The sequence below is a fragment of the Arachis hypogaea genome, chromosome 19 (genome assembly GCF_003086295.3).
Source record: "Arachis hypogaea cultivar Tifrunner chromosome 19, arahy.Tifrunner.gnm2.J5K5, whole genome shotgun sequence".
NCBI lineage: Eukaryota > Viridiplantae > Streptophyta > Magnoliopsida > Fabales > Fabaceae > Arachis > Arachis hypogaea.
The window spans coordinates 150,077,109-150,101,684 of NC_092054.1; the positions used below are offsets into that span (position 1 = coordinate 150,077,109).

The window sequence follows — 24,576 nt, forward strand, 5'->3', positions numbered from 1 at the left end:
CAACTGTAAAACAGCAAATAATAAAGCAACGAGAAAGAAGAAACAAAAGGGGCAGCCGCTCAAGTTCGGGACGAAGACTTGCATCAGTTATGAGTTCACTTCTCACTTTTATATGGACCACTTAATAGAACTCGCACCCTTCGACTAGGTTAACATGATTAAAATAATCTTAAGAAATGCAATCGGACCATGCGATTTGAGCTAGCAGTTCACCAAAACAATTTTGATATGCACTCAAAACGGAGGGTCCGAGTTCTTCTTAAAATTATAGCATGGAACTCGGACCATGCGGCTTCTACAACACTTAGGGTCCGATTTGGTTCACCCAAAATTTTAATTCCCATTATCAGACAAATCGGACCGTGAGATTTCGTATGCAAATTGCAGAAACAAAGAAAATTCACGGTCCGAGTTCTTCTCTGTGACACTGCCAAAAAACTGCCCCATATATACGTCTAGTACACCATGCTTCCATATTCAAAAAAAACACACATATAATTTTCATTTCGATAAAATTGAGCCATTTATTTGTACTTTCTTTCGTTTTATATATATATATATATATATATATGCCGTCATCAAGATATAAAATTAAAGTACAAAATTAGAAGTGGCGGAAGATCCTTCTTCAGTCTCCATGGTCATGCAGGGACAGATAATAAAGCAAAAATAAAATCTATGTACCAAGAAAACCCTTTAAATGAGTGACTGAAATTCAACGCACTGCACATGATTGATTGATGATTGTATGGTTTTGTGGGATCGCAATAAATTAGAGATTATTAGAAATAGATGAAAATTCACATGTAATTTTATATTAATATAATAATTAAAAATAATTAAATAATTTAATATATTTAATTAAATATTATTTAGTAACTAACGATTATTGGACAGCAATTTTATTAAATTTTGGATAGTATGTAACGAATAAAAGAATAATTTTTACCTAAAGAGAGTAGCAGCAAATAATTTTCACGTGGAAATGCATGAAAGCTTTCATTTGGTAACCTGTCTCTATAATATTATTGAAACGTGTATATATTCAGAACAAAAAAAAACAGTTAACTATATAAATCATATTCATAGCGTCAAGTGATCCATGAACCTTACATAATATAATTTTCTCTGTGTTAGTTGCAAATATTATTACTACTACATACTCTTTTTTTTTAACCGATATATCTCTCTATTAATAACTGAAATTTTTTTGTTGAACGAAGAATGGAATTGACCGAAGAGTAATAGTTATAATTAATTTTTTAGAAATAATAATGTTAGAAATCAATTTTTTTCAATAAACATAACAAATTTTAATAAAAATATTTTAAGTTATTAATATTAAATTTTAAATATTAAATCATAAACTTTTAACTTTTGTCAAGGGTATTGATGTAAAATCTGGTAAGAGACTAAGACTATATATATATATATATATATATATATATATATATATATAGCCTTAATAACTTTATCTCTCCCTAAATTACAAATCTTATACAGTAAATTTTTTGAAAAATAAGAATTTTTAGAATTAAAAATATTAACTAATATATACTATTATTTTTATACATTTTTCTAAGAAAAATATATATATTATTATAAAAAAATATTATGCTTTATTAAAAAAAATGTTTAGCATAGCATGACTTTTAATAACTACATGTACATGGTGCATATATAGGGAGGGTTTATAATTAAGAATAATTTAAGACAAGATATGTGAATGGATATATGACGCGTGTATCAATAAGGTTATATGTATTACCTGTTTTCCCATTAAATTGATAGTGACCAATGTTGTTATATATATATATGTTTATATTATATAGCAAATTGTTAGCATATTCTTGTTGTGATCATCATATATATATATATAAACATCATAAACCTGTCTCTGTTCTCTCTCTTACTTCTTCATCGGAGAATTATTGAAGCCTGAAGAAGCTGATGATGAAGTAGCAGCACAAGCACATAATAATTAAGAACAAGAAATATCAAATAATAATTATATCAACAAATTAAAGGTATGCTTCTTACTTATTATTTACTATATATTTCATGATTAATTATTGATTATTATTATTATTAATTAATTTGCATGTCCAATTCGTTTAAGATCTGTGTATCCGAGCTTTCATCACTGTTATTCTTTTAATAGTTAATAAACTACTAGACAGTGTCGGCAAACTAAAGCAAAGAAGAGAAGAATGGATAATACTAGCTAGTAACATAGGAATAAAATTTAGGATGCATATTATTCAAGTTGAAATCAAACTATACATACATAACAATAATGGATAGTATTTTTTTTTTTTGTTTTTAGTGTTTTTTATTTTCAGAATTTTATTAAAAAAAGAAAAAAAAATCAAATTTTATTATTTTTACTGTTTTTATTTTTTTCATAGAATTTAAAAAATAAAAATATTAAAAATAAAAATAAAAAATATAAATACAAATCAAATACATTTTTAGTTTTTTGGTGGTTGAAGAGACTGAAAAACAAATAATATTAAGAAATTAATTTTTTAGTTAATATTAATTATTTTTTAAATTATTTTATTTATTTTAAATTTTATATTTTAAATTATAAACTCTTAAGATAAAATTTTAAATTATTAATTTAAAATTTAAAATTATTTAATATTAATTAATTAAAAATTAATTTTCTACAATTTTTTTTTCACAATATCTTAATTGCCCCAACAACGACTACAGGGGTTAATACTTAATAGTATTCAGTTTGAAGTTACATTTATACATCATGTTAATTAATTAATGACTTTCATAAATAATATATATAAATAACAAATTTTAAAATTAACTTAATTTAAATAAAATATATTATACTTTAAATTATTTATCTAAATTTTAATATTAAAATAACTATTTATATACTTAATAAATTAAATATTTAAATATCTAATAAATTAAATATTTAAATTTTTTAATATTTGTATTGTCTCTTTATACTTTTTCTTTCAATAATAACGGGGGCAATTGCAACCAATGCACTAAAAGAGTAAAAGTAGAAACTCATCAGTCATTATCACGCGTTATTATTTCTCTTCACACGGTGGAAACCCTACAACAATACGCCATAGTTAATTAATTAATTAATTAATTTGAAGTTAAAACAACCACCGTGAAACACATGTTCCATTTTATAGTCGATGTGGACATGTGATCTTATTCGAGGAAATAATTAATGAATGGAACAATATTGTTGTATTTGTATACAATTATAGACAAAGGTTTTAAAATTGAATCGGTGATTAAATATTTAAATTAAGAATAATGTTATATCACCATCAAAATTTAGTATATTTTATTATTAGTTAATAATTAATATTTAAAATATGAAATAAAATATTTTATTAAATTATTAAATTAAAAAAATTAAATTAAAAAAATTGAATTAATAATAAATAATTTTTGATAATTTTTTAACATTTTTTTAAATATTTAAAAGTTTAATTAAAATTTACTTATTAGAGTAAAATTAGATATATTAAAATAATATATATATATATATATATATATATATTTTTTTTTTTAAATTATACTTTATTGTTTTAAGACCAATTAATCATTAAAAATTGAATTGATTTAATATTTTTTTCTTCTAATAACCGATCTCTCTACTTTAAATTAGACTGATTTAATGGTTAATTTTCAGTTAGTCTCATAGTTCTGTTTTATTCTTAGACCCATAACTATAATTTGATTGGTGATAATGAATTAAAATATAATACTACCTACTTTTATATTCTTTCTATTTTAAAATAAGTGACTTTTTAATTTTTTAAGGTTTTTAAACAATTAATGTATCTAAACATAAAATGAAAGTGAATACTTATTTTAAAATAATAGACCTAGTAATTTGAAAAAAAAAAAATCCTTATCTTCGATATAACTGGTTTTCTTATCAAAGCGTTGTTATATTACTTGAACATTAAATATTAGAAGATCATTTTAATAAAGATACTCAAAATATCTTATTTTTAAAAGAGGTTTACATGTGTTATCAGTTATGTTATTATTAGATATCTTTATTAAATCGGTTAATAATTAATTTTTTAATAAACTAGAATAAAATTAGTTTATTATAGCAACAATAATAAATCCGATTGTCTACATTATAATTATTAGACCCGATTTGATCTGATTGAATTACACGATATATAAACCGAATATTTTTAAATTTTTTGATAAAAAGACAAATATATCCCTAACTTTTTGTTTACAGATATTTAAATCCCTAAAAATTTAAAAATACAATTAAACTTCTAAAAAAAAAATTTATTGTTATTGTTATAAAAAAACGGTTTTATTCTAATTTGTTAAGAAATTAAAAAATAATCTATTCATTAATACGTTCAATAATAATACGACACGTAAACGTCTTTAAAAAGACGTTTTCCGCGTCTTTATAGGAGCATTCCTAAGTAATTAGTCATTTTTTTAATATCTATCACTAAATCAGATTTATAATTTAATTCAAGGCTAAAATTCTAAAATTGTTTTTAAGATTTACGTTTTGCATTGATTTAATTTTTGCGATAGTTCCAATTATACTATTATTATCCATAAGATTATTGGTCTCTCGAGTCTCGACCTCTTTTCGACATAAACTCAGTAAACACTAAACAAAGAGATGAGTAAGCACTTCAATGCCATATTAAACAGTGAAATGACATATATTTTTTGTATCTATTAAAAATAAATGTAATGTTATTTTAATATATGTTGGCATATAAAATAGTTTGAAGACATTTTGATCATACAAACACTTCTTCATCTTCTTCTTCTTTTCTTATGAATGGAGCCACTGCATGTTGCTTTTCTAGATTTCTAATTTTACAAGAGTTGAGATCACCTATATATGTGTGTGCTTGTTAAGGTATGCATGCAACCTTGGTATTTTTTCTTGGCAATGCATATATGCTTCTACTTTATCATCTCAGCTTATTACTCTGTTTGTTAGCTGAGTCAATGCTGACAAGACATAAAAAAAGTTTCACCAAATATTTCATTTTCATTTATATTTATTTTTAATTCATAAAGAAAATATAGTCTTCACTCTTCACATAAAAACGGGGACCAACTATTGTCATCATCATGTGCTATAATTGAATGTTCTAATTTCTTGTGGTTGCGGCCTTCCTTTATGCTTTTAATTATAGTCAATTATCCAACAAATTACGTTTTAAAGAATGCAATCCCTTAATTTCCTGTCTGCTTCCCCTTTACACGTATAGACTCTATTAATTAATGGGGCTTTTTAGTGCGGCAAATCATATCTTTCTGTACCTATCTACGGTGGTTAATTAATTTGGTTGTTACACATTTATAAATAATGGAGCCAATGATGACAATAAGTTTAGATGTCATATGCTATTTTGTTCTTAATCGATATAATAATATATTTGGGTAGGTAAGCACTAAGCAGTAAAATGTTCTTCATGTATCATTATTTTGTGACTTTTGATATCTTAAAGTCAAGTTTTAGCTAGTATCCTAATAGTAATATCCAATATTTGTTAAAAGGGAGGCATTCAGATAATAAACACGTCTTTTTTTTAAAGATGTTTTTTAATAATTAAAATTTAATATATATAATTAATTAAATTATATTATTTTTATTAAAATTAGGTTAAATAAATTAATTTAATTAAAAAAATTATAAATTAAATTTTAAATTAATTTAAATTAATATTATTTTTAAAAAAATAATTACAATATTTTTATTATAAAAAATAATTAAAATATTTTTATATTATATATTAATTTTAAAAATTTTAAATTCTAATCTTTTTTTTTGTTATTATAGAATTAAAATATAGAATTTTTAAAATTAATATATATATATATAATAAAAATATTTTAATTATTTTTTATAATAAAAGTATTGAAGTTAATTTTTATAAAAAATAATATTAATTTAAATTAATTTAAAATTTAATTTATTATTTTTTGATTAAATTAATTTGTCTAGTTTAATTTTGATAAAAATAATATAATTTAATTGATTATTATATATATTAAATTTTAATTACTAAAAAATATCTTTTAAAAAAAAATGTTAGACATTTTTATCTAAAGAACTCCCTTATTAAAAATATAAATCAAGTGGTGCATTGACGAATCCGTGAATGTTAATTGTGTCCAATTAAATGAATAGATCAATGGGGTCTTAATTAGGTGAGGCAATGCCAAATTACATATATTATTCTCCCAAATGTTTGATTGGTTACTTCTTGAAAGGGGTTTCAATGTACGTTAGTGAAAAAGTATTGCAAAATAAAAAAGGGTCAATAATTAGAATAGGAACAGCCAAACACAGACCATGTAATTAAATTAACCTGAAAAAAAAAGACCATTATTAGTTGGCGTGTCAGTTGAATGGCTGTGGTTTATCCCTTAGCATATTAAATTATTAACATTAAGTCATATTTGTGACAGATAATAAATAATGTTAATAGAGATAGAAACACGACAACGTATCCTTCATCATGTATATAGTATTACATTTTATTCTAATATAAGATAGATCTTTTAAATCTAATTAACCAAGTTCACATTTTAAGATTTGGTAAGTTTTGTTCTCTTTCTTAGTGGAGGTATAATGTTGATACAACCAATCAAGATATATGTACATAAAAAATCCATTATATATGAAATATAAAATATAAATTAAAAGTATATGAAATAATAATTGATTTAGTGGTTGATTATATATATAAATTTTTTTTATGTTAATTTGGTGAAAAATTTTTATTTCTCTTGAATCCCTTCACACTTTTTTTTACTTAAAAAAAAAAATTAAAATGTGTGGATAATGTTGTCTTCTTATAGACATGGACCCAGTTATTGCCGTCTAGTTACATATGTGATGTGAGACCTGTTGTTTTCTGGGTATATAATATAACATACAATTCCCCGTGACACTGTCAATTGAAGACACCACATCCAACTCAAAATCTTAAATTGTTAAGTTAATGCGTCTCTCATCTTATAAACTCCTCACTCTTTCTTGCTCTCTTTGATGTGAGACTAACTTCAACACTCCTCACACTTGCAACGCTAACAATCTCCTCTTCAAGTGTGAGCCTCCACATCAAGCATCAACTCCCCTTTAGCTCCTCTACCACCACGAGTATTCGTCCATCACATCCCCGCAAAACACTGCGAGACACGCCGCCCGAACTACCTTTGCCGGGAAGACTTTCGATGCTTTACCTTTGAATACTCCTTAAAACCAGACCGATTAAACTATCGGCTCTGATACCACTTGTTGGGCCAACCGTGGAGAGCTCTCGACCACCAGCAAAATTTCTGAAAGAAATCAAATAAGAGAACATAAGATGAAAAGACACCACATCCAACTCAAACATGTAGTTGGGCCCAACAGCAACAGCAACTACATGTTTGATTCTCTATTCCTAAGTTTTTATCAAACACCTCAAAGTTAACCTGCAAATATAATTATATCATTAGATCACATATAATTTAATTTTGAAGCATATAAAATATTTTATATAAACATCTAATTAGATAATACGATATTGTATCCAGAGATGAGAGATAGAGAGAATTAGATAGAAATCAAAAAGAACAAAACAAAAATCTCTAAACTTAAAGTTTTCAATTATATCATGCATATCTATATTATTATATCTCATTTTTATTTATAGCATAATTATCTAAGTTGGTTAAGTAGATGAATGAAAGACATTGTTTTGCCTCTTGTGATTGTTTTCATTTGATTGATTAAAAGTAGATCAGAGTAGTAAGTAAGGTTCTTGCAAGAGTGAGTGATGAAGCAACGGTCAACCAACAACCCACAGGTATCTCTTTCTTTGTCTTTGCATGGTTTCTTTGTTTGTTTGCTTGTCACATATTTTTGGTTGCAGGCTTTCTGGGGAAGCGTGGTGATGCGCAAATGGCTTAACATGGGAACTAATCAAACTGATTACACTGCTGATGACCCTGATGACCAGAATGATCCTGATTCTCATTCTGATTCTGATTCTGATTCTCCTCATTCTCATACTAATCAAGGTCTTTCTTTCTTTCTTTGTCACTTGTGCTATTAAATATTCAATCTTCTTCATAGAACAGAACAAATCTGAATGAGGGTGCAGATTTTATTCCAAGATTAAGGAGGCAAAAGTCATTAACTTCCAGGGCTCAGTACATAAACAACAAGGAACTCAGGTTACCATTCTATACTTAATTAATTAATTAGCATGCAACAGCATATAGTAGTTGCAAATTAAACTTGATTTCATCAATTTGTGTAATAGAATATGTGTTGGGACATGGAATGTTGGAGGAGAAGCTCCCCCTGATGATTTAGACATTGATGATTGGTTATGCATCAACCACCCTGCCGATATCTATGTTCTTGGGTAATTCATACATTCTCATATAATGTCACTAAATATTTGATCTTTACAAGATTTCTGGATCCAATAAGAGCTTTCTATATATGATTTTTCAGTTTTCAAGAGATTGTACCTTTGAACCCTGGCAATATCTTTGGTGCTGAAGACACTCGGCGCGTGCCAAAATGGGAAAACATCATCAGAGAAACACTTAACAGAGTTAGGCCACCGGCAACTAAGATGAAATCCTTCAGTGATCCTCCCTCGCCCTCCAGATTCAAGCCAACGGCCGACATCCCGGATGTAGCAGAAGAGATTCTACTTGAGGAAAGTGACAGTGACATCGGCGAAGAAGTTCATCCATTCAATGAAGAAGAAGGCAACAATGTTGGTGACATTGCCACAGAAGAATCCATCACAAATGCTGATCCTGATTTGCAAAGCCAGTTACCTTCTTACCCAAGAAAGCTGAACAGGCTGAACTGTTTTCGCAACGAAGACTCGCCCGCGGAGGAAAACATAAACATGGACACATCAATGCTGAGTGGAAGTGAAAGAATTGGATTGAGTTGGCCAGAGCAACCAATGCATCTGCAGCCACAGAAAGTGTTGAACAAATCAAAGACTTTGAAGACTTTCAAGTCATTTAAGACAATGAAGTCTTTCAGAACTTATGGTTCTTTCAAACCAACAACCATGATGGATGACATAGGTTTTCTTGGTGAGATTGATCTTGAAGCATTGATGAGGAGGAAGAGAAGATCACCCTATGTAAGAATAGTGAGCAAACAGATGGTTGGAATCTTCATCACCATCTGGGTTCGGAGGAATCTGAGGAAACACATTCAGAATTTGAAGGTTTCAACAGTTGGAGTTGGTGTTATGGGATATATTGGTAACAAGGTCTAGTGAGTTTGTTGTTGTGGTTTAGGATTATTGTTATCATTATAGGAGAATAATGATAGATGAATAAAGATAATTTTGTGTTATTTTCAGGGTTCAATTTCTATCAGCATGTCCATATATCAAACATTGTTTTGTTTTATATGCACACATCTGACTGCTGGTGAAAAAGAAGGGGATGAACTCAGAAGGAATGCTGATGTGCGTGAGATTCATCACAGAACTCATTTTCATTCACTTTCTGATATTCAACTTCCAATGAATATTCTTGATCATGAGTAAGTCTATGTCTTCGGTTAAAAGTATATTATTGGATTATTAGACTAAAAAAATTGAACTTATGACTAAAAGTACTGGCAAAAAATAACAAATTCAGCTAGTTTGAGATTTTTTCTCTTATATATATTTATATAGGAAATTACTTATATGGCCTTATATGTTTTGTATGAAAAGAAACGTAACATAATGACTTAGATCAATTTCAATTATTGTATTTGCAGGAGAGTAATTTGGTTGGGTGATCTGAATTACCGAATCAATTTGTCATATGAGAAAACAAGAGATCTTATCTCAAAAAAACAGTGGTCAAAATTATTTGAGAAAGACCAGGTAATATTATAATTATTACCAATAGAAATAGGTTACATGAATTTTCTACCACTTATTAACGAGTCCTAATTAAATAAAGTTAGATATATAATTATGCTCTTAAAAAATTTGTTGTTTGCTTGTGCAGCTAGCGAAAGAAATGGAGAAGGGTGTGTTTGGAGGATGGTCAGAAGGACAGTTAAACTTCGCACCAACTTATAAGTATGAGGCTAATTCAGATAAGTACTATGGAGAGGATCCAAAGATAGGAAGACGTATACCATCATGGTATGCTTCACAATAATTTCACATTTACATACAACTCCAATCAACTTCACGTAAAGTTGATAATTGAGAACCGTTAAATAATTTGACTAATTTGACTAAATTTTCATCAAACAGCTCTCAACTATCAACTTCAAGTGAAGTTAACTACGCAGTCAACTTTAGGTAAAATTGATAGTTGAGAGCAGTTAAATAATTTGACTGATTTTAATGAATTTTTATCTAACAACTCTCAATTATCAACTTCACGTGAAGTTGATTGCACCTGAGTTTTCACTACTGTATAATGAAATCACTCCAAAAAAACTTAGACTCATAAAAAGAAATCATATGAATAGTTATATCTTAATCGTATTGTATTTCAGGTGCGATCGCATTCTTTCTTACGGAAGCGGATTGAGATTGATAAGTTATAGAAGAGAAGAGATTAAACTGTCAGATCATAGGCCTGTAACTGCCACATACATGGCTGAGGTTGAGGTGTTCTCTCCAAGAAAGCTACAGAAGGCTTTAACTTTCACTGATGCAGAAATTGAAAATGCAGAAGTCTTCAACAATTTAGCTAATTGGAATATTTAATTATTTACTACAGGTGAACTGTTCATTCTTCATTAATTAAGTATATAAATATAATTAATTATCTTTAAATAAATAAAATCACCATATTGATTTGCAGGGTCCAATGATAATACCAACTTCTCAAATACACACTACTATATTTATTCATTTTATTTATTTATATTCTTAAATCAATATATTCATAAATATTTGCATTGCATGATATGTTTGTAAGGAATCTTACTCTTACAAAAGGATTTAAAGTTAGTTCATAGATTGGATGTATATATATGTTCTATATTGTTGTAGTGAGTTATGTATTGTTAGAACTTTTATGGAAAATTTCTTTATAATTATATAATAAACAAAAAGCATTTCATTGGTATATGTGTCTAGAAGAATGAGATATTTAAATATCAAATTGTTTTTATTTTTTTAATTTTTTTTAAAATAAAACCTTTTTTTTTTAAGTTCACCCAAATAAGTCTAGAAAATTATGAAACTTGAATGCAGGTGAAACAGGTTATATGCTATTTGGAAGATGATAATATCGCATAAAGTATAAGGTAGATTTGAGAAGTTAGAAAGAATAAGTTTTAAATGAAATGTGTAATGCATGAGCAGGTCTTGGTACAAGTTTTTTTTTTCCAAAAGAAAAATTATATTAGAGTAATTATTTAAATCAGTATTAAAATTTTTAAAATGGGATGATTTAATTTTTCAGATTTTAAAATATATAAAATAATTTTAACGTTTACTTTTGTTAGTTATTAATAGTGATTGCTGATGTAAAACATTGACTCGTACACGTGGCCGTTAAATATCTACCTATGTGATCTGGACATATCAATTTCAAAAATAAAATATAAAACAGTCCTCAAAGAGTTTTAAAAAATTTCAAAACAATTCCTAAAAATTTTTAAAAAATTTAAAATAATCCTTTTGAATTATTTATATATAACTATCTTTATATTGATAAATTTTAATTTCTAAAATTTTTTAGCTATTTATCTCTAATTTCATTGTTCATATATACAAAAAAAAATGATGTATTTTTAAACCCTAAATTATATATTAATTTTAATTTTTTTATAAAAAATAATTTAAAATAATTAAATGAATTCATATTTATTTTTTATCATGCAAAATACTAATTTAATTTATAAGTATCATATTCTATGATCATTTTTTAATGATGAAAAAGAGAATAAGTTAATAGAAAATTTTCATTTAAAATAAAATATTTTATATAAACAATTAAAAATATTTGTGCAAATATTTATGAAAATAACACTTTAAAATTTGCATGCAACAAATTAAGTCATCTATAAAGTCAAATTTGTAAGTTTTAGTCCATTACAAAGTCAATGTGGACGATTTACAAAATTCCAATGCAATGTAAAAACTCCTAATACTTTACAAATATTTGAAGAAAAAGTGTCTTGCCAAATTCAAGTATTTTGTTCATGTTTTTCTAAAAGTTTTAGGATTCACTAGTTGTAAAGTTGCATAAAATAGACTTATAAGTTATAATTAAAGCTATTTGTGATATTACAATTAATAGTTATATCAAGAAAAAATAAATTTCTTCACTTATAAATATTTTTCTAAGTTTATTTGGTGCCAATATCTTACACGTTTAGGTATATAAATAATTACTTTTATAATGCAATAATCTCTTAGATTTAGTTGTTATTATTATTATTTTTACATCACTTCAATATAGGTATTATATGTCAATAATTAAATAATATTATATTTTTTGACATTTTAGTATTAAAGAATAAAATTATCTTTTAGTTTACATTTCATTCTTTTTTGTATTCTTTATTTATTATATATATTTTTAATAATATTTTATTATTCTGACTCATAAAAATATTATAGAACATTAACTTTTGAAAGAGATTAAAAATATTCAAAGAAATTGTTTTAAGATTTTTTAAATTTTTTGGAGACTATTTTGTACTTAATATTGGAGACTAATTTGTCTAATTTGTACACTTGAATACTTAATGGCTATGTCTGCGAGTTAACATTTTTCGTCAGTAATTATCGTTAGTGATTAATAGAGGAAAACTTTATTGTCTAACAAAATTAAACGTTAATAAGTATTTTATCTATAATCTATAACAATATATAATGGCAATACATGGGTTTGGTGTCTAAGATTTCTTTCCATCATTACCCTTTCTATTAATTTCTCCACTACTTGTCTATAACAATATATAATGGCAATACATGGGTTTGGTGTCCAAGATTTCTTTCTAGCATTACCTTTTCTATTAACTTTTCCACTACTTGGCAACCTTTATATAACTTTTATCCGTTATCTTTCACCTCTCATCCGTTTCTCTCTCCTCATTTCATCTCTTATTAGTATTATTAAATGGTGTTTGCTATGGTACGATGATAAATTTATACGTACCGATACGTTTAAAATATGGACAAATAACAACAAGTCATGTGAAATTTATTTTTCACATCAACATTTAATTTTTATTTTTTTAAATATATATTATATCACCACTTTTACTAATATACCCTTTTAATTAAATAAAAAAATATTTTTTATTTAATTTTATAAAAAGTCTTAAACATCCTTCTTTTATTTGATTAGACAAAAATATCCTTTTAAATTAACGAAATTTTAGAATTCAATTAATTCTAATTTTATAGTTTCAAATAATTTAAACAACAAAACAAAAACATATTTAAAAAAAAAATCAAAATTTATTCGTCTTCTCTAATTTCTCTAATCATTCGTGCCCCCTCTAAACAAAACATATCAAAGAAACAAAAAATCGATCGTTCTTCATCTTTTCCAATTACCCCCTCTAAAGCAAAGCAATGAAAGTCCCAAACCAAAATCCTAGATTCTTTGTCACCGCCGTAAAACTGCATCAGCAGAAGGGATCGATTTGAACATGTCACCGGCAACAAAGTTCAAATTCCCATCTCCTTTGAGGTTACTAACAACCTCTGGCTGGTCGAAAATGGTGCACTTCAACTGCGGAAACTCTTGATGAATAAGCTTGGAGACACCACCAACATTAACAATGGAGACGAGATTCTTAAACACGTGCCTGCACTCCTTGAGTGCAATCTTGAACATGTATGAATCAGCGACGAAGAACTTAGGGTTTTGGTTTGGGATTTTTACTGCTTTATATAACAATCCAAATTTTTAAAATTAAATTTTATGTTTTGAATTTAAAAATAAAATTTAATTTAATTATGACTTATTCTATTATTTTGAATTATCTATCAGAAACTATATTGATAGTTACGGTTTAAATTAATTTTTATAAATTTTTATTATTATTATTATTATTATTAGGAAAGTTTCCAACGAAATCATTTGATAATAAAAGGAAAAGAAACATTGCTTAATGTACAAGTATATATGTATAACGATGACACATGTTCTCTTTTATTTAATTAAACCATGACACCTAATCTTATTACTAAGCAAATCCCCTTTTCTAATTATAAAGCACCATCAGCCACCTCATTAGCTAAACTTATTACTCAATGAATAATTTCCTTGTTCCTTTCTTCACCGAACTCAGAAGAAAGAAAATAAGAAAAGCAGAGACCGAATGTTGCATGAAGGAGCTGTAACCCCACTCAAATTTTCGATTTCGATTTCTTGCGATCCGTAACTCCAATAAAAAATTTAATCCGATAAAAATGTTTGTATCCTCTTCCTCTACACGTTGACGTCACTTTTGATCCGGTAGAAGTTGATGGTGACGTAGCTCCTCTTCTCCTTGAGTTCGGCTAACTGGAGTTTTAGGAAGCACAGACGATTTCTGATGCTTTTTCCTTCAGCAGTTCGATCAGAAAGCTTCTTCGGAGCTTCTGTTGTTTTGATTTCGTACGGAGGTATGGGATTTTATTTTGAAATTAACTGTTTTAAACTATGAATGCCATGGAAGTCTAGTGGGTATTTGTAAATAATTTAAGATTGTTTGGAATGACTGAATTTGATGAATATGTATTTGATTTCTTGATTGAAAAGAGGTTGAAAATAGTTCAGCTGGGACTCGAAAAGGGTGGCTAAGCCCGAATTTTAGGGGAAGTGCTGCCAAAATTTTATAAAATCTGAGGTTTTATTTGAAAAGTTATTTTAAAAGATTTGGTTTTGAAAAATTAAATTATTTAAAATATATTTAGTTAAGAAAAGATTTATTCTATTTTTAAAGTTTGATTTATTAAGAAAAATATAATGTTTTAAACCCAATCTTTTAAGGAGAGATTTTGTTTTAAGTAAAGATTTGAGCTCAGTTTATTAAGAAAAGGAATCTCTGCCATAGGAGAGCAGAGAACAAGGATTTAAAGAATATATTAATTAATGAAGTGTCTGCCACAGGAGAGCAGATGTGACATTGTTTGGGCCTTAGTGCCAAATGTAAAGTGGGGACGCTCACACACTGAGAACTGTTTTCCAGATGTACGCTTATTGATTTGGAAAGTCACACTGATGCGGCCTAGCCGTACGACTTAAAGTCACACTGATGCGGCCTGGCCGTACGACTTATAAGCACACTGATGCATCTGGAAAACCATATCTGGGACTTGTGCCCGGGTAATGTCGGGAGCGGGTAGGCAACCGACACATGAGCTCATGGCCTGCGTTAGGGATAGACATGCATCATGTTGTTTGCACATTTACATTTGATTGCGCTTGCTTGTTTTATTACTTTGTGATTGTATTGTTTGTCTTGTTGTGACTTGCTTGTGCATTGAATTGAATCTCTTGCTTGCACTATTTGTTTGTTTGTGAGTGTATTAAAGTGATTACGAGTTGACTTTTGACTGAGGATTAACTATGTGCCTGAGAGACAGAAAATGTGACTAGTTTTATATTTAAGTTTTGTTTTGAGTTTAGAAATTTAAAGAAAAGTAATTATTTATCTAAAGTAGAAATAAAAGTATTTCCAAAGGATTAACAAAATAGTTTTACTAAGTAAGTTAATTATTTGCATTAAATTCATTACTTTTACGGCATTCCCATTCCCTACTGAGAACGTGTGGTTTGTTCTCACCCCAAAATCTTCCACCCTTTCAGTGACACAGGTTCGAAGATTCAGTTAGAAGATGCAGACGACTAGTAGATTAACTTGTGATTCCTGTTATTTTTATAGAGTTCCCTCGCTCTTGTTGCTTTAAGTTTTATTTTATCCAGAGGGATAGGTATTGTATTTGAGTTTTATATTGAATTCATTTGTATAGCATTTACTATTATTAATAATTGTGTGATTTTAATTACTACAAATAATTTTCTGGTATTTTCTTATAAACTGAAACACGATATCGACCTAAAGGCTCAATATTAAATAGTAAATTAGGAGAACAGGTTAGTAACTCCTTACTTTTGGTACGATCATAACGTGCTAAAGGTTAGGGTGTTACACTTTACTTTAGAGGGTAATTGGAGAAGATAAAGAACGATTGATTTTTTGTTTTTTGATATGTTTTGCTTAGATGGGGCACAAATGATTAGAGAAATTGGAGAAGATGAAGAAATTTTGATTTTTTTAATATGTTTTTGTTTTGTTGTTTAAATTATTTGAAACTATAAAATTAGGATTAATTGAATTCTAAAATTTCGTTAATTTAAAAAGATATTTTTGTCTAATGAAATAAAAGAAGGATGTTTAAGATTTTTTATAAAATTAAATAAAAAATATTTTTTTATTTTTATTTAATTAAAGGGATGTATTAGTAAAAAAGGTGATATAGTATATATTTAAAAAAAAATTAAATGTTGATGTGGAAAATAAATTTCACGTGGATTGTTATTATTTGTTCATATTTTAAACGTATCGATACATATGAATTTATCATCGTACCGTAGCAAATACCTTATTGAATACAGATAGAAATTTTTTTATTTAATTTACTTTTAATCCAATTTATCTTTTTTTAAAGATATCACAAACAGAAATAGACACATGTTCAGAATTATTGTTCTTTAATATTTTACTTGAGGTACTCTATCTAAATTAATTATTATAGATTATAAATAATAATTTTTTTGTTTAGATCTATGTTTTGATTATTACTATTATACTTCTTTTTTTTACTCTTAGTAGCTATGATTTATATAAGAAATTACTTTATTATTGGTAAAATTTAAAAATACATTAATCTCATATCAATAATATATTTACTTTTTAAACATTCAGATACTGAAAATAACAGTAGAATTGGTCCAAATCCAAATAATAGATGGAACAATAATAACATTAGTGGGTATAAATTATCATTTTCTAAAAGCTTTAATTCATAATTAGTATACTTTTAATTATTTCTAATATAATATGTTACATATATCTATAATACAGCGTATTATGATTGATAATTGTTTGCATAAAAAATTGACACTATTAATTTTATATTTAATTTTTTATTATAGTACTATTTTAATATATTCTAGATTTTTATTATATATTTATAATTTTGATGAAAATTATTCTTAGAAGAAATATTAATCTTATTTCTTAATTTTTTTTAGTCCAGACAATATTAAAGTATTTATATTAAAATATTTAGATAATTCAAAAAATATTATTTATATGTTAATAATCTATTTTCTAGATATTCAAGTATTAGAATTAGTTTAAATAATATACTGAATGATGATAACATTGGTTACTTGTGTATATATATTCCATTAATTTATTAATTTTATCTTTTAAATTATTTTTCATTATGGTAACATTTTAATGCACTCTAATTTTTTATTGTGTATTTATAATTTTAAAAATAATTATTCTTAAAAGAAATATTAATTTTATTTCTTAATTTTTTTAGTTATGATAATATTAAATAATTTATATTAAAATTTTTAGATAATTCCAAAATTATTATTTATACTATAACAAAATAACAATATATAAAGGGATATAGGAGATTAATGTTCAATTCTTTTTTACTATTCAGTGAGTTTTGTATGGTAGTTGTTGTATAAAATATTTATTTAAAAATATTAGTAATTTTTTATTTAATTTATATAGTAAATAATAATATTTTATATAATTTTATTTTATTTAATATCTAATAAATTTAGATTCGAATTTTCTTTTATTCTTTTCAACATGGTTGAACTAAAATAGTCCCATTGTACAATTGAAAAATTTTGATTTCTATGATTCTATCATAATAACTATTTTTTCTATTAATTTTTATTTATTATTTTTTTAAATTTCTGTCATAATGACTATTTTTTTATTCTAATAATAATTATTCCATACAGAGAAGTGCATCTTGAATTAGAAATAGAAGTAAAAAAATTGAAACAAATTAAAAGGTAGATTAATAGAGTAAAGAATTGAAGAAGAGGTTATACATAATTTTTCTATAATGTTACTGAAATAAGATAGAGATGAAAATAAGATGAAAATAAGGAGAAGAGGTTACTAAAATACAGGTGAAAATAAGATAGAGAATATGAGTTGTTGTTCACTGTGGAGGTGGTTTCTTTATGTAACGTAACTGACGAATGTACGGCAGAAGTTCTATCATAAAAGATAATATTAAAACTTAAATTTGGATACTAAAATTTTGAAGTGAGTCATGTAAACTATGTACAATTACTCTCACGTATAATAGTAGCTGTTTTATAAAATATTTATTTATTTATTTTTAAAAATATATATTTTAAATTCTAAAAGTATTGGTATTTTTTATTTAATTTATAGTGCAAATAATATTTTAGTTTATTTTATTTAATACCTAATAAATTTAGATTCAATTTTTTTTACATGATTGAATTGAAACAGTGCTATTGTATCATTGACAATTTTAATTTTTGTCTTAATAACTATTTTCTCCTACTATAATGTTACGGATTAAATATTTTTTAATTTAATTTATACTGTAAATAGTAATATTTTATTTCATTAGTTACCTGATAAATTAAAAGAGATATAAGAGTTTGGTGTCTAATTATTTTTTTATTTTACTTCTATCACTATAATCCAAAACAATCGAAATATTTATCATTAATTACTATATTCTCCTATTTTATTTATTAATTATTCTTATAGTTTGATATTTAAAAATAAAAAAATAAGCATTCTCATTTCTTTAATTAGTTTTTTCACTATTTATAGAGAAATAAAGGCCTATCCATATTCAAATCCATATTTTAGCATACCACTTATAAAAAATAAAGACAAATATGAAAATCCATGATATTTAAGCAAAATTATCTTTTATAAATAACTAACATTTATTTTCATTTATATATACTCTTTTTAAATCAGGATAATATTATTATCATTATTTTTTGAACTATATTTTTTCTTATCTCTTTATTGTGTGCTTTTATAATTTAACATTTTAAAATTTTTTTATAGTAATTTTATGGTAAAAAAATACGATATAAATAAGATAACATCAATATTAAAATAATATAAAAATATTTATTTAATAAATTTAAAGAGTGAATAATATATTATCAAAAAAATAAATTAATTTTTTAAAAAAAATAGAAAAGTGGTTGATAGTGCCTGTTGAGTCGCTAGACTATTTTAAAACTTGAAAGAGTAAGGCGTCTAATTTTAAAAATTGTAAGGACTAATTTAGATAATTAACAATAGTGTCCCAAAACATTAAAGAGGGCCAAATTACAAATGTCATCCGGAGCCGGTTTTTTTTTTTTTTGGTTTTGGGTAAACCCAAATTCTATCCGAACCCATAACCCAACCGCCCAAACCCAATGTCATCCGAAGCCGCTTCTAACCACACAAAATTTTGGTCTCATAAGGGCTAATCTTGTTAGGGAATGGGTTATCAAATTCCCCCTCTTTTAACATGTGAAGCTTGGATAGTTCTAAATTTCTTTAATGAAATTCTACAACTTGAAATGAGAAGACCAAAATAATTGTTGTATGTATATATTGATATTAGAACTTGTATTACTTCGATATATTTGAGTAGTATTAAGTTGTTAAAAAAATATTTTTTTAGAAAAAGATTTGTTTATTTAAAAACACTACAAAAAAAATGTTGAATATCATCAGATTTAGTGTCGGAAGTTAACGACGGATTTGATTTTTCGACGATAAATTCGCCAATAATAATTGGACGAAAAAAAATAGTGCGATTATTATCATCGGATTTAGGAAAAAAATCCGACGATAAGGTAATTAAATGAAACATGCCGTTTTGCTCACAAGGCTGTGTATTACCGGTGGATTTTTTCAACAGTAAATTTGCAGGTAAAATTGATCATAAATTCGAATTTGCGAACTCTTCCCCTCTATTTATGCAACATCACTTCTCTCCCTTTTCTCTTTCTCTCTCGCCGTCAGCCCCATTGCCACCATTTGCTACCGTTTCACCGTCGTCGTTGCCGTCGAGGAGCGTCCACGTAGAGCTTGTTTCTGCCATGGAAAATCTTGTTTTTTCCTTGCGAGTTTCTGCCTCTATCATTCGTCACCGCCATCGCTTGTCTTTGTCAGCTGTGATGCTACATTTCCTCTTTTATTCATGTATGTCTTATTCTCTTCTTTTTTCTTTCTTTTTTTTTTTTTGATTTGACATTGTTGATGTTTGCTAAACCCTAATTCTAATAATTAGGATAATTTCTCTAAATGTTAAGTTAAATTAAGTTCTATCACTCTATCTAGTAGTGCTTATAAAATTTGTGATATTTAATTTTATTTTAGTTATTATAAAAAAAGAAAAAAGAGTGATGAAATTTACGTTCATAGAAACAAAAAAAAAATAAAAAATAAAAAACTAGTAAAACAATTACAATAAAATTAAAGTATACATATTATTAAAATGCATGTCGATTTGCAAGTTGTCAAAATTTGATGGAATAATACTTTGTCTATTATTAAAATGTATGTTAGTTGTCTGGAATTATATTTAGAAAGATTTTTAGAGAAAGAAATAGGTAATGCTTAAGAAGATTAGAATCTTGTGAAAGAAGTTAGAGAAATAATTGTCTACTCTCTTAATTCATTGAGAGCTATGAATATACAACAGTGTTATAGAATCAGTACATTTTGTGATTTGTAATTATTAATTAATCATTATTAATATTTTTAATGCTGTGAGATTATACATTCTTTTTCTTCTGGTTAAATGCTGATTAAATTTTAATAAAAATACTTGTCTCATAGACTTTCTCATAAATATGTATTACATCAGTATTTTGTGTAACTTTAATTTAAATTTTATCATAATGTGTTTCTCAATGTTTAATATATCTAATATGTAATGCAGTTGCTACGTTTTATTCATTCTAAATTATGAATGCATGTTTAAATGTGAAATTGGTAGTTCTGCTTCTTATGTATAGGCATAGTGTTGAATTTTGAATAATTGGATAGCTTGCGAGAAATATTAAATTTTTACTCTATTTATTATGTTTTTGTATTAGAGTATTTTTATCAAGTTATGCATGCTTCAAATGGTCAAGCAATGATGTTCTGGTCTGCATAAAAGACTGGACAATTTTTACCTTAGCTAGCAATGATGTTCTCTCTTTGTTTTGAATAAGACTTCAATACTATTACAATTTGAGACTTCGATACCATTAAAATTTGTCATCAAATCTTAAGAGTGATCTCTCGAATTATGTACTTAATTAGCCTTATTTGATTTTTCCTCCCAATCACATGGTGGTAATTCATACCATAAATTCTGCATTATATTGTTGAATTCTCTTATTTTTATAGTTTTAATATTAGATTTTGATATTTGAATTTGTTTGTGTATTTTTAACTAAAAATTATAGACAAATTATAAGAAATTATGAAAATTTAAATTTTGTTAGCTTAAAAATTATTAAATTTAAATATTTAAAATTATATATTAAATTTTTAAATAATTCTTTTTAAAAAACTTAAAGTTTAAGTTTACCGTCGGATTTATTATCGTCGGATTTACCGAAAACAAACTCGACAGTAAAAAGCTTCAGAATTTCTCCAATTAAAATTTATATCCGCCCGCTAAATGCGGCAGTAATTAGTGGCGGACAAAAAAAATATGCTGGTAATAGTTACCGACGAGAATTATATCGTCGGATTTATTCTGCCGCTAAATCCGACGGTAAATAGGTTACCAAAATTTTTTTTTGGTAAATCTGCCGATAAATCTGACAGTATCACGACTTTCTTGTAATGAAAAATTTTAACATATTAAATAAACAAAAAAATTTATATTATCATCCCAAATATAATTGATAGATAAAAGTATATTTTAAATATCAGTTGATATCTAAATTTCTCTTGACAGCTACATATTATTATTATTATTATTATTATTATTATTATTATTATTATTATTATTTTCTTTTTTTAAAAAAATTAAAATCAAAAATTAAAAAAATATTTTATTACAATTTTTTTTTAAATCAGTATTAAAAAAAATAAAAGAGTATGAAAGTCACAAATAACAAATTGGTAGCAGATCAAAGTTAGAAACAAGATCCTTAAAAAAAATTAGTTGCATGAAAATCAATGCAACAGAATGCCAAAAACCTTACATTGAAAATCTTTGCCAAAGCATATTCAAGTGTTAGAATTTTTTTCCTTCAATTTGCGTTGATAGAGAAATATTTTTCTATAAATACTACAAGCAAATCAATGCAACAGAACGCCAAAAACAAAAAGAGGTCAGAAAAAAGAGCTCAATGAGAAGAGAACGAGAGGGAAGAGATTTCAAAGGAAATTAAAAAAAATATAAAAAATATGAAATAAGTTGAATTTTTTTATTAAAATGCGTAATATGTAGATGAATTATAATTTTAAATACAATTACATATCCCAGCTCGAATACATAAACCAAAAAACTATTAAGTACATAAACATGAATATGATACATTTAAAAAAAAAAAGAGTATATACCCATTTTGGTCCTTAAAGAATTTTAAACCGGACATTTTAGTCCTCAACTAAAATTAATTACTCAATTGGTCCTTAACAATTAATTCCGTCAGTCACTTAGGTCCTTTATTCCGTTAACTCTAACGGAGGACAAAATAGTCCCTGACAACTTTAACAGGGGACAAAATGGTCCTTGATCTCCTCTGTTCGGAAACGACACTGTTCTCTCCCAATTTCTATCATATCTCGCATAACACTAGCAGTGTAACATTGTAATTTCAAACTACACAATGCACACTCTATAAATTTATTGTTCACAAGAAAAAAATCCTCAACTTGTTCTCAACCAATTCATACTCAGGAAACTAATGCCTATGTCTCTCAACTAGTTATCGTCTTCGATGGATCCCATGAATCTAGACAGCAAGTCTGATTTGTTAAGACCTGTCGTCGTCATTGTCATCTCCCTCTTCCTCTGCCCTATCATCTCCATAACCACATTGTCCACCACTCCGATTGCTTCCTTCAGCTTCTTCTCCAAACCAATGTTCAGTAATCGCTTCAGTTTCCATATGAGCGGCAACGGCGACATTGTTCGTTATACTGATAGCTTGGATGCGAGGTCGAAGCTGTCTGCCAACTTGGACTCTGGAAAAGAAGGAATGAAGCACTCGGTGTTTATTTCAAATGAGAATTTGCATATGATGTCGAAGGAGAATCTTCTCATGATATCGTAATGTCCAACAATCTATATTGCATTATTACTTTTCGGAGAGTGGAGAAAGGTGTGCCCTTGGAGTAGTTGTGGAACTTGGTCTTGAGGATGTCGTGGACGTGTCGGGGTTGGAGGTGATGTTATCGAAGACGTTGGAATTGGATGCTTTTGGTGGGTGAAGTGTAGAGGAGGTGGATGTACCAGTCACAAAGATTTAGGAAGTGTGTGGTTCATGACATGTTGAGGTAGGTGCGATACGTGTGACAATTACACCATATATAGCTTAATCTTGGAGTTAAAGATGAGGAAAGAAAAGATGGAAAAGAATACTGTGAAGGTAAAGAATGAGAGTATGAATGTTAGGGTTATGCGAGATATGATAAAAATTGGGGAAGAACAGTGTCGTTTTTGAATAAAGTTGTCAGGGACCATTTTGTCCCCTGTTAGAGTTGTCAAGGACTATTTTGTCCCCTGTTAGAGTTGTTAGGGACTATTTTGTCCTCCGTTAGAGTTAACAGAGTAAAGAACCTAAGTGACTGACGGAATTAATTGTTAGGGACCAATCGAATAATTAATTTTAGTTGAGAACTAAAGTGTCCAGTTTGAAATTCTTTGAAGACCAAAATGGGTATATACTCAAAAAAAAATACAGATGCATCCGGGATGTGGTACAATTGTGTAGTTATACATAAATTGGGAGGTGAGTATAATTTAAAATTTTAAAATTATAATTTTTTAATTTAAAATAATAATTTAATTTAATATGTCGATATAATATTTTGGTTAGTGTTGTGTTGGTTTGATTTTTATTTTTTTATTTTATTCAATTTTATTCAAATAATTAAAATTTTAAAATTATAAAATTTTTAATTTAAAATTTAGATGAATATAATTTAAATTAACAGTTTAATTCAATTCAATATAAATAAATATACTCATATTATTATACTCATATAGTTAATTATGTTTATATTTTCGATTTTGAAAAAGAATAATGGTATAAAATTTTTAAATTAAAAATTAACTTTTAAAATTTTAAATACATCTAAAATATGTACAAAATTAGTTCAGAATTTGATACGTTGATATAATATTCTGGATAAAGAAAGGATATTTAGAATAGTTTTGATGTAGTTTTTTTTTTTTTTTTCAAAGGTAAAAATTTTTTTTAATAAAACTTAAAAATTTGGGTCTACGGTGGATTTCATACAAGAGTAAAGATGAGATATTTCATAAAACTAATATGATATCACTTAAAAGAAAGAAAAAGCTTAAAAGATGAAAG

The 24,576-nt window shown here is 26.4% G+C and overlaps 1 protein-coding gene across 8 annotated transcripts; it reads left to right on the plus strand.

The window, feature by feature from the left end:
- The first annotated feature begins 1,710 nt into the window (after positions 1-1,710).
- Positions 1,711-16,008, plus strand: LOC112776196 (type IV inositol polyphosphate 5-phosphatase 3). 8 transcript variants are annotated; one of them, XM_072228738.1, is made up of 11 exons: positions 1,711-2,027; positions 7,784-7,850; positions 7,917-8,064; positions 8,148-8,220; positions 8,310-8,414; positions 8,507-9,293; positions 9,387-9,571; positions 9,794-9,902; positions 10,030-10,169; positions 10,532-10,758; positions 15,799-16,008. In XM_072228738.1, the coding sequence occupies exons 2-10, from the start codon at positions 7,821-7,823 to the stop codon at positions 10,743-10,745; spliced, it is 1,791 nt and encodes a 596-aa protein (XP_072084839.1). In that variant the 5' UTR covers positions 1,711-2,027; positions 7,784-7,820; the 3' UTR covers positions 10,746-10,758; positions 15,799-16,008. The 8 variants fall into 8 exon arrangements, with proteins under 8 accessions (XP_072084839.1, XP_072084838.1, XP_025676032.1 ...); XM_072228737.1 differs by lacking the exon at positions 15,799-16,008 and adding an exon at positions 11,238-11,481; XM_025820247.3 differs by lacking the exon at positions 15,799-16,008 and adding an exon at positions 10,843-11,109.
- Positions 16,009-24,576: the final 8,568 nt, after the last annotated feature.